The sequence below is a fragment of the Rhynchophorus ferrugineus genome, unplaced genomic scaffold, assembly GCF_030347505.1.
Source record: "Rhynchophorus ferrugineus isolate W39M unplaced genomic scaffold, kcgeb_rfMv2 rfM6, whole genome shotgun sequence".
Taxonomy (NCBI): Eukaryota; Metazoa; Arthropoda; class Insecta; order Coleoptera; family Curculionidae; genus Rhynchophorus; species Rhynchophorus ferrugineus.
In genome coordinates this window covers 38,273,961-38,286,369 of record NW_027472585.1, presented here as the reverse complement: position 1 = coordinate 38,286,369, position 12,409 = coordinate 38,273,961, and the positions used below count along the sequence as shown (strand labels likewise).

Genomic DNA, 12,409 nt, shown 5'->3' with positions numbered 1-12,409 from the left:
CTGGCGCGAAACTTTAACAAAGACTTGTGGTACTTCTAGGAAAACTGCAGAGCATATTTGTTTTTCTTCAAAAGAACAAAATATATAAAAGCTGCGTTAAATATGTCAGTAAGCTTTACTATGGCTTTTCTAGGCTGTCGCTTTGGGATTTCTCCAGTGATTATATCAAATCCTGGTGACTTCTTTGAGTTCAGGTTTATTCTTATATCATTGGTTATTTCCCTTGGGGTTACAATGTAATAATTTGTTATTTTAAGATACAAGTTTTGATATAGTTCGTATGGTCGCGATTGGTAGTACAGATTTCTGCTAGATGTTCAGCAAAGAACTTTGCTTTATTTTTATCTCTGGTCCATGGTCCGTTGTTGCTTCTTATCTCTCTACAAAGTGAGTAATCGACCTCTTTATATGCTGGAGTGATTGTATAATGAAAGGAAAATAGTGCGGATCAGTAAAGATTATTTACCTGCGTTAATAATGTAAAAAAATATTCACTTTAATTGTTCAACAAAACACAAAACTTTCCTTATTTGTTATATTAAAATACACATTATTTTATTGTTAAAATACATTAAATATATAATTTTGCGAGCGCTAAATTTCCCTTAATTGGCATCGAAACATATGCGTGATACGACCAAATAAACAACGTTTTCGTTTCGTTTGATAAGAATTAAAAAAAATCCACTACGGTCCTGGTGACAACAAAATATTCGTCTTAATTGGTCGTTAAAGGTCAAAAATTAATTCGGAAGAAAAAATAAACACGATAACAAAAAACGACAAACCGTGACATACCTTTTAAAAACGTTTCTATTTCATCATCGACGTTTTACGGAGAAAGTAAATTTATGGGACATTCTCCCCAATATTGATAAGTCGTACCGATGCTATTTCAAATATGCGGAATTCGTAATTTATTTTAAATTTCCCCTGTATAATTTACACGGTTACTTTTGAAAGGCATCTTAGTCACTTCCATGGGATCAGTCTCATTTTATATTCAAAAATATTAATATTTTGAATTATATTATTATGTTATATATTATGAATCTATTATTCTCTTTCTCTCCTCTGTATAATATGAATGAAGTACTAATTATATAAGCGCCGTGATAATAAAATTATTGATCTAATATATTGTGTAAGTTCACTGATGCGCCAACACAGTGATTGAAATAGATATGATAATAAATATTTAGGAGAGGAAATGAGATTCTAACCAAAGTTCAACTATTTACCATATATTTTCCCAAATATCCCCAATTTTTTTTATAATTAGTTATCTATGTCAGATTTTAGTCAACAACTACGTAAAATCTCTTAATAATGGGCCACTTTGAAACATTTTTTAATTATTATATCATAACTGGATGATGTCGTAAGCAATTTAGGCTTACAACTTGCCTCTGCATAAACTGAAAACTTGGTACTTATCTAGGAAGACCTTTCGGCCGTTACTTAGTCTTTAATATAATAAAGATTAGTAACACTTTTCAACGTATTTTTCATTTAGTATACTTCACTACACAACTGCACAAGATCACACGGTATGATTCTCTCCGGTTGCATTCTAGACATGGCAGTGGAGGTATACGTATTTTTTGGCAAAATTAGTTTTCAACATAACTTCCTTTAATGGTGATACACTGATTATAGCGTCTCTTCAACTTTTCGATACCATTTTTGTAGTACGATTTGTCATTTGCTTCAAAATAGTCCTCAGTTTCGGCAATCACTTCTTAATTCAACGAAAATGCTTACCCAGCGAGCATTCTTTTGAGATCTGAGAACAGGAAATAGGGGGCCAGATCTGGAGAATACGGTGGACGAGGAAGCCATTCCAAGCCCAATTCATGGATTTTTGACACGGTGCATTACCTTGGTGAAGCAACACTTCCTTTTTCTTCAAATGCGGCCGTTTTTCGGCGATTTCATCCAGCAAACAGAAATGATCCTTCGTTTTCCAAGGTAGTCAATGAAAATTATTCCATGCGCATCCAAAATACAGACGCCATAACAGTGCCAGCCGACTGTTACGTTTTCCCACGCTGCGGAGCGGGTTCATCGTGTGCAGTCCACTCGGATGACTGTCGATTTGACTTCGTAGTGAAATGATAGAGTCATGTTTTATCCATTGTCACATATCGACACAAAAACTCGGCTTTATTACTCTTGATCGTCTTCAAACACTGGTCCAAATCATCAACTCGTCGTTGTTTTTGGTCAAAAGAGAGCTCGCGCAGCACCCACTTGGCACAGAGCTTTCTTATATCCAAATATTCGTGAATGATATGATGTACACATTGAGTTAATATCTTTAATATCTGCTGTTTCATTCAGTTTCAATTTACGGTCATTCAAAATCATTTTATGGATTTTTTAAATGTTTCCGTCGCTAACAACCTCTTTTGGGCCTTCACCGCGTTCATCGTCTTCGGTGCTCATTTCTCCACGTCTAAACTTAGCATATCAATTCTTGGTGATTCACTTTCCTGAGGCAGTGTCCGGAAATTCGCCATCAAACCAAGTTTTTGTTTCAGCTGTATTTATCCCTTCAAAAACCAATATTTTATCAACGCACGAAATTCCTTTTTATCAATTTTTTTCAGAATAACACAAGTTGCTTCACTCAAAATGTTATAATTCGTAAACTAATGATCCGACAGCTGTCAAATTTATACATGCATCATTTGAGAGCAAGGGCTCACTAAAGTCATATGAATTTAATTCTCATAGCGCCATCTATGTATCAGGCCAGGAACTTTTCAATACATATATTTATATATATATATATATATATATATATATATATATATATATATATATATATATATATATATATATATATATATAAATAAATAGGTTGTAATATTTGCTTGTACAGCAGCAACTAATTATATAATGTAAGTATGGATAATGTAGACTTTCTTCCAAATAACTGATGCATTTTTTGTATTTTAGTTCGAGTTCTTTTCTTTTCTATTTGGTATGCTCTTTCGCATAAAGTTTTGTCTTAAGATCCATTCCAAGATAGTAATATTATTCATCTTAATTGGTATATAAACAGTTCGGTTTACTATAATTGATATGATTCTCCATGTCTGGGTCCACTTAAATATATTATCACTTGACAGTTGCAGTTTTCTGGTTGCTTCTTCGTTGTGATCTTCAATAGCAAGTATTAAGGTGGCAAATATAGCCACTTTAACATTTTCTATTTGTAGTATATCACATATATCGAGTAGGTAAAGAACAGGATGCAGAACATTGACTTTCCAGAGGCCTGCCTTTGTTTATTTCATTGTTTAATATGGTTCTTTTATCTAACTCTAAACATCCTGGCAATTATGTAGGACTTCAGATATTCAAGATCTCAACATATTATTTCGTTATTATTTTATGGAATTTACATATGAGTTGCTTATATCAACACTTGCGATACTTCAATAGTGTCTATGATTCTTGAATGAATTTGTTAAGAATATCTAGCGAATTATGCAGATAGTGGATTTTTTCTATTTATGATTGGTTTTAACCTTTCTAAAAGTACTTTTTGAAGCACTTTTAGCCGATAAAATATTACATTATTAATGGTTTTTTACATTTTCTTTGTACATTTTCTTTAAAAATGTATAAAACTGTACATTCAACAATAAAAGAAAATAAAAGTACTGGAGTTGGAATATAAGAAAATCTATTGGCTAATCCCCATATAGCATGTTGCTCGTGCAAAAGTAAATGGTAAAACTGATAAATAAAATACTAATTTTTCAGAACAAAGTCCAAAAAAGCATCCAGATGTTATGAAAATGAAGAGAGACCTCATTTATATTAAGACCAAAGTAATACACCTCTTAGACAACTGTCGAGCAGTGCACATACTCAAAAGACTCAAATTATTTAATCCTATTGTGCAGGGAAGTGTATTGAACAGGAAAAAACAGCAATGTAATTAATACAAGAACATAATTTGCAGGTAAGTTGGCAAAAATTGGTGACAATAAATTAATAAAAAAACATTTTATCAAAATGACATAATAATTTATAATAACAAATTCTCAAATCCTCTTTATATTAAGGGCCTCAAAATTAAATATCAGTCCTAGTATATATCCACATATATATATATATATATATATATATATATATATATATATATATATATATAGAGTTATTTACATCAAGATTTGTTGAAACATCTTATCTAAGAAACTAAAATAAATAAGAATTTTAAAATATTAAATAATTATAATCATATGTTAAATTATTTTAATAAGAACGAAGAAAATCTAAACTATTTTAAACGATATACAGTAATTGTTTGAAATAATTAATAAGCACTGGCCTTTTTTTGACACAATAATCCTATTGAACCTAATAAATAATGTATCAGAAAATAAATTACGAGATATTAATACGTCTAACGTTCAAGTTTCGGAGAATGGATGTAGATGCAATTACATAATTAGATAATATCGATGTAATGCCGAACATAATTGCTGCTATAAGTCATTTAGACGGATAATAAAAACGGCTTTAATACCGATCAGAACATTTATATTACGACGGCGGTTTTGCTTTAGATCATCTTTTGTGGAAATACCGTTCTTTTTAGTATTTGTCTTCTAGTTTATGCAGATTTCTTTTTATATTTAGAGGCAGTTTTATATTTGGTAGATTAGGAGCCATGTTTCATCCATTGTCACATATAGCGCAAAAACTCGGGTTTATTATGATTGATCTTCTTCCAGCACTGCTCCAAATCATCAACTCGTCGTTGTTTTTGTTCAAAATTGAGCTCGCGCGGCAGCGACTTTGCACAGAGCTTTCTCATACCCAAATATTCGTGAATGATATGATGTACACGCTCAGTTGATATCTTTAGAGCGTCCGCTGCTATTTCATTCAGTTTCAATTTACGCTCATTCAAAATCATTTTGTGGATTTTTTAAATGTTTTCGTTGGTAACAACCTCTTTTGGACGTCCACTGCATTCACCGTCTTCCGTACTCATCTCACGAGGTCTAAACTTAGCATACCAGTCCTTGATGGTTGATTTTCCTGGGGCAGTGTCCAGAAACTCGTCATCAAGCCAAGTCTTTGCATCAACTGTATTTTTTTCTTCAAAAAGAAATATTTTATCAACACGCGAAATTCCTTTTTATCCATTTTTTCACAATAACAAAGGTAAAGAGGCTTCACTCAAAATGCTATAATTCACAAACTAATGATCCGAGAGCTGTCAAATTTATACATGCATGTTTTGAGGGTTATGGCTAACTAAAAAACATATGGATTTAATTCTAGTGGGCTATCTATGTGTCAAGCCGGGAACTTTTCAATTGACCAAACCCACCATGTTCTTTTTATAATTAGACCCGGTTTTTTATTTAGTAGGTTGTTCATTTAAAGTCCAGGTTAACTGTTCGAGAGTTTCAATTATAAGTACATAATAAGTTAATGTAAGCAAATTCTAAAATAGATATGGAACTTTGGAATCAAGATAAGGGGTATGTCAAGCGAAAGGATCAACAAAATCGCAAAGAAACATGATCCATTCTCATATTAACATTGTAGTATTGAAAATTTTATATTACACTCAAGCAGGACACAGGATCAAAGTATCAAGCTATATTATTTTGTAGTGCAGTAACGTGTATTTAAATGGGAAAACAGCAGTAGCAGCAGAAACACATGAACATTATAGTTATAGAGAATAAGTAAGGACTGATGGATTCTCCAATATCTAGGCATTAATATAAATAAATATTATGGGATTATAATCTAAAATAACTGTTTTAATCAATTATTTTAAAAACTGTCGTCAATACTAGATAAAGTAAAAACTAGATAGTCCATGGACTACCATCCATTTATTAACAAAAATTTGAGAATAAGATACACTGAGCTGTATGTTCCCTGGCTGTTTAATTCGCTAACAATGAAACAAAAACCCTATTGGGTCTAAATCAAACCTTTCTTTGTTATTTAATTATTACATTGTTACTAGTCGTTTTCGTTTAGCATACAATTTGTTTTTATGATAGTTTAAATCTAGGTATATAACAAGGAGGACCTATTGGCCCTATCTCAGTCTCTGGTGAAATAATGTTTATACATAGCATTGCTGTATTTTTTATTATATGCACCCCACTACACAACACTACACAAGATCAGACGGTTTGACTCTTTAGAGTGGGTGTCCTGTTCTAGTGGCATCCAAAAGCTGGAATATTTTAATATTCTCATAAGAATGGAGTCTTTTCTCATATCCCCTTGCAAGTTTCTTGATTTCTTGACTGACTGTGGGTATCTGAAGATCTCGATGTAGGTAATCAGTCCTATAGTATTTGTGTTCGCCCACAATACCTCTCAGGACTTTGTTCTGAAAAATTTGTATTTTATTTATGTTACTCTTTGAAGGACATCCCCATAATTGAACTCCGTATGTCCATATAGGTTTCAGTATTTGCTTATATAATAGCAATTTATTATGTACTGATAATTGTGATTTTCTTCCAATTAGCCAGTACATTTTCCTATATTTCAATTCCAGTTCTTTTCTTTTCTTCTTTATATGTTCCTTCCAGCGAAGTTTTGCATCTAGATTCATTCCGAGATATTTAGCGTTGTTGCTATATTATTGCAATTACTATATTATATTATTGGTGCTTGTACGGTCTGTTTATAGGTAAACTGCACATGTACAGATTTACTTTCATTAATTCTTATTTTCCAAGCTTGTGTCCAATTATTTATATTGTCACTTGCCTGTTGTAATTTTCGTGAGGCGTCTTCACTATTGTCTTCGACAGCTATAATCGCAGTATCATCAGCAAATGTAGCCATCGTAATATTCTCTATTTGTGGTATATCATAAGTGTAGAGTAGATAAAGCATTGGTCCCAGTACATTTCCTTGTGGTACACCTGCTTTAGCTTCTTTAATTGTAGAGTTTGTAGAGTAAGCTTCTTCGTGTTTGACTCTAAACATTCTGGTTGTAATGAATGATTTTAATAGTTCGGTGTGTTGTTTTGGTAGCATTTTCTGTAGTTTATGAACAAGGCCAAACCTTGTCATATATTTGTTATTTATTTATTTGCATATTTGTTTACTTTCGTAGGCTTTTTCAATAACATCTGTTATTCTGTGGACCTGGTCAATTGTTGAGTAATTGTTAATAAACCCGACATCCGTGCCCAGCGAAGCACTAGAACCCACAACATCACATTAGACAAAAAGCACCAAAAACCCAAAACCAAAGAACTGCACTAGTTATTCTGAAGATTATTATCAGTTTATATTAAGCTTATTTTAATTAGTGGGGTTCAAATATGGATACTAAAACATCAAACCAAATGCTAATACAGCGATAACAAAACAGAGCTTTTCGATTAATTACCAGTACTTATAGCTAGGCCAGCAACGAAGAAATACACCATTACCAGAAATACAGTGGATTTACGAAATTATCGAAGATTGCACTTTAAAACATTAAATGAAGCAATACAACTACTGGACATCACGCAGGAAAATAAACCACATAATCCTATATTATTATATATATGTTATAATGTGTAAGTATGTTGTATAACTGTTTAATCTTAAATTTAGCTTAAGTAGTCTAATATAATTAAGTTCGTCCTGCTTGTATATTGATGAAAAATGATAATAGATGTTGTTGAAAAGCTCTAATACTGTTGAATTCCTTGGATTGATATTAATTAAAATCCAATGTATGGACATATAGACTGATAGACGACAAACATAGATAATATACTAACATATTTCTATAAAACAACGGTCGATGTAAAGCTATTTACAGTTTATGAAACATTAAAACTGTAATTAAGATGCGTAAAAGCCGGACCTGTATTAATGCATTTACCTAATATTAATATAAATAACTGTACGTCATTAGATATCTTTATTTTCTAAGTGGTGCTGATAGGACGGTGAGGTGTCCGCGCTATTTGATTTAAAATTTATGTGAATCACGTTTAGAAACCAAAGGAACAAAATCTACGCGACACATGTTGCAGTCCTGTTATACAATGTATCATGGTGATTTCGGCTTTATTTTATGTAAATTAGTGTGTCGTTTCTTTTACGCCTGTCATTCGTTTTGTCTCAATTTCGGAATTTAAAATAATTGATATGATGTCCGTTTTTGGCATGGGCAATGGGCACGATAGAAAACGTACGCTTATATTTTACACCACTTTCTATTATTATATCTATATTAGCGTTTATATTTTTAGAACTGAATAATTTTAATGCAAATTCTTAAATAATACAGCAAACATTTTTTCGTCACTTTAACTTTTTTATATTTTCCAGATTCAAAAATTAATTTTATAAAACGTGAGGTAATAGTTGTTATTGAATTGTAATTCACAAGCCTTTAGAGATCATCAGAGGCATTCATAAATAGGAGGATCATTTCGAAGCTGTATATTAAACTTGTTATTGGTGTTGTGGTGTCGTTTTTTATTCTCACATGTTTTGGGTGTGTTACCATAAAACTATACCACAGACCTACTAGAAGGCTGGGGGTTAAAAGCAAGTACAACTAAACAAGAAGGCAACAAAATAACAACATGATTTATTTTGTTTCTACACTTTGGTCGCTTTTTTCTATTTTTGTCTATTATTTTAATGAAATATGTTTCTGTGATATTACTTTTATAAGCAAATGGCGTGTCTTTAACCTCAACATGCATATATGAACCAGATCATCTACTGATTGTTACACTATTGTCAGATTATATAGGATACTTGCATATAACTTGATTACCAATCTACTAATAGGATATTTTCGGCATTAAATAGAAAGAAGACAATAAACTATCTAAAATTCCATTAGTATATTTATCCATCTATTACCTATCTTGAAGTGAAATAAATTCATAACGCTAAGGTACAACAACATAATATATTGGGAAAAGTTCATTACTTGTATGTGTACTAATAATATTTCAGTACAAATAAAATTAGAGCATTCTCATTTTAGCTCCAAAAAAAAAAAGATATGAAATGGGAATTATAAATAGCAGTAACGATAGTCTAGTTAATTTATTAAACTAGACAAAAGCTAGGTGTCTAAAAGGTGACAAAATCAGCTTCATAAGAGTACAACACAAACGTTTTTGAATAATATTTGTTAATTTATCAGAATAAGTCCTAAACATCATCTGATTTAATTAATAACATATTTTATATTGTGATATTGAACATTGAAAAGGTTTATATTTAAAAAGTAAACATTTTAAAGATATGATATAACATATAGAATATATCATAAGATATTTAATTACATATTTAAGCTCGTAGAAATATATAGAATCGAGCTGAAGGCTCGCCAACAATTACAATATACAAATAATTCAGATATTTAATCAATAATGATAAAGACAGATAATCATAAAGATTACCTAACACTCGGCATATAAGAATAAAGAAGGAATAAAAGGTTGTCAGAAAAATTTAATAAAAAATCATTGTTGGAATAAATTAATTTGATCAAAATATATTCTTAACGCTCAATAAAAGGCAAATAATTTAAAAATCAACCTAAATTCAATATATCTATAAAAAATTATATGGAAAATTTAATGCATTTATTTTTTAAAAATAATATATTTTAAATGATAAAAATTTCACTAAAAAGCAAAAACTATATTATTATAAATATTATAAAATAATGAATTTAATATTAATAATTTATTTGTGTCCTCCGCTATAACATACGTATAAGATAATAAAGTGTGTTGTAAGTGTTTTATAATAAGTATTGTAAGTATTGAAATAAAAATAATAATTTTATACAATACTTTTAATTAACAAATAATATAATAAATATAAAAAATAAAAACAATATCCGTAAAAAGTTTTCCAAATAATATAACATAAAAAATTTGATTTGAATAGATATTTGATTACAAAATGACATCATATGATGATCAAATAAAAGGTTTTCGATGTTAAAGAGCGATGCGTGTAAGACAAGAAACATCTGCACATAACTAACGTTTTCACAGGAGAAAGGTTAAACCATTCACTGTTTTCAGATAATTAAATCAGCAGTTAATGCTAAAAAATAAATATTTATAAGTACCTTGCTTTCTGTAGTAATAAAGTACCACGGCGGTTGTTACGTCGGCATCGATAATTTTTTCCTAGCCGCGCCAGGAAGTCAACACAGGTATGAAGACCGATAAGTCTTCACAGGTTTAACATCTGAAAACAAATTCATTTATACTATATTGATATAAATGTTTAAACTCAATTTATCTTAATATTAATTTCATATTTATTTCAGGAACATTCTACCAATATAGGATAAAGATGGTTTTATTTTTATTTCAAAAAAACATGTCTGACATATTACAACTGATTATTCACAATTCAATGTTTTTCAGGAGCAAACTTAATAAGTGTTTGATGGAAGTATTTCCAGACGTTCCTCATATATACAGGGATTGCACAAAATAATATAAATAATTTACCTAAACACAATATTTATTTATTAATAAGGTGTGGGAGTCAAGTTTGCTTTTAAAAGAGATGCATTATCCCACGTCACCAAAAAATCTGCCACTTGCTACAATGATGTTGGAGATGGAAATTTGCTTCTCACTCTCTGCTCCAAAAAACACCTCATAACCATAAAGTTGAAGGCTGGCGATTATGCTGGCCAGGAAAGATGTTTGATGATATTATGAAGCTCCACGAACCAAAACCTTCGCCCTTTTAGCCATGTGCCAGTAGAACTTAGCCAGTAAGAACTTCATCATTGGAGTTGTCGAGATATTAATTTGCAGTAATCCGTTCAGTAACGTGAATGAGGATAGCATGATACCATATATACCATGATATTGGCACCCAAATCATAATGGGACTTATGCTTGATCTCATGCTTGACTGTAACATCAACCCATACCACATTCTTTATTTTATCGTTGAACCATTTCTTTCGCAACTTAGCGTTGGCTTTTGTTTTAAGGAATATCGCAATCCTCCCATGAATATTATCTTCAGGTTTTGAGTATTGAGCTCTGCTTTCACTTTTGTCGCAGAAGATTTATGCTGTCTGGTCAAAATTCTTTTTAGTATTCGTCAGTCTTTTTCAGTTAATTTTAGGTTTCATCCACTATTCCCACTATTCTTCTTCTCCGACGATGTTTTATCATGTTTATAACACTATTCCAAAGAACTGATAATATTCGATCATATTATATACCAATAGATATTGAATTACTCTCTACAACACCATAGTAATATGGGCATCTTATGACGTTTAACGTAAAACTACTTCCCTATTTACCAGCTAGACTCTATTCAGATTGATATTTTTGCTTAATGTAGCTTTTGAACTATGATTTCAAAGATAACCAACCATTCCTAGCAGTAATCAGAAACATAATAAGATGCTGAGTCCATAATGCTTATTTTCATTAAAAATAATTCAAAATAATATATAACTAAATTACCTGTAGTGTTCCTGTAATCTCCAGACAACTAAAATACTATTTAAAAAAATTAAGTAAATATTTTTTTGCCACCCCAATTACAAAGTTCACGTTCCCAATAAGAATATCCCGAAGATATATCTTTGCTTATATCGCGATAACTGATTTTGATTTCTTTAGCTATAAATTATTTATAACGACGGCAAAGATCACCGAGTCGATATAGGGAACATTGTGATTTGGAACTACATCTTCAACCGCTTACGTCAACTTAATATGATCGCAGAATTCACATGTTCATTTCGTTTAATTAAAATTCACGGCAAGTCGGTCTTGAGGACTCGCCATTTACGGTGTTTCCGACAGTTCAAGATAACTTTTTTTTAATAGGCGTTATTAAAATAAGAAATCATATTTTGTAATCGTAAATGTATAGAATTTCAATTTTAATGAAGTAAAAACAACAAAGTGATAGTTATATAATAGTATCTAAACATTTACCATTTTTCTAGTATAAACTCAGTATATAGTAACTGCTTTGAAAACTAACCGTTGAAACGTGCTATGGAATGGAACACTTGGAGTAGATCAAGTTGTCTCTCTGAGACATACTTGTACCACACCTGTGCTCCATTGAGGTAGATTGGACGGACTAGCATTTTATACAGAGTCGCTTTCTGTGGGGTTGGGAGTTTGGCCGATAATATGCAAAAATATGTCGTAGTTAAAGCAGCAATGACGCCAAAAAATAAGTTTTTGTGGAAATGGAAAGAACTTGCTTATCATTAACAATACATATATCGACCGTCGACATATCATCATATAGATTCTTCATTGTCAACAACTAAGACAATTTTATCACAGAATTAACGAAAACGACTAGAAGCGATAAATAGGAAATGCTTTGTCTGCCATCACCACAACACTAGATCACA

General features: G+C 31.1%; 1 protein-coding gene across 1 annotated transcript in view; it reads right to left on the bottom strand.

Moving 5' to 3' along the window:
- The window catches only part of LOC143198705 (uncharacterized), a 76,800-nt gene extending 64,692 nt beyond the window's left edge, over positions 1-12,108 (bottom strand). The window contains exons 1-5 of the mRNA XM_076408066.1: positions 12,087-12,108; positions 11,577-11,654; positions 11,496-11,523; positions 10,874-11,069; positions 10,121-10,181 (exon numbers count right to left, since the gene is read on the bottom strand). Of these exons, the coding sequence (XP_076264181.1) occupies positions 10,121-10,181; positions 10,874-11,069; positions 11,496-11,523; positions 11,577-11,654; positions 12,087-12,108 (385 nt within the window). The remainder of the gene's footprint in view (positions 1-10,120; positions 10,182-10,873; positions 11,070-11,495; positions 11,524-11,576; positions 11,655-12,086) is intronic.
- Positions 12,109-12,409: the final 301 nt, after the last annotated feature.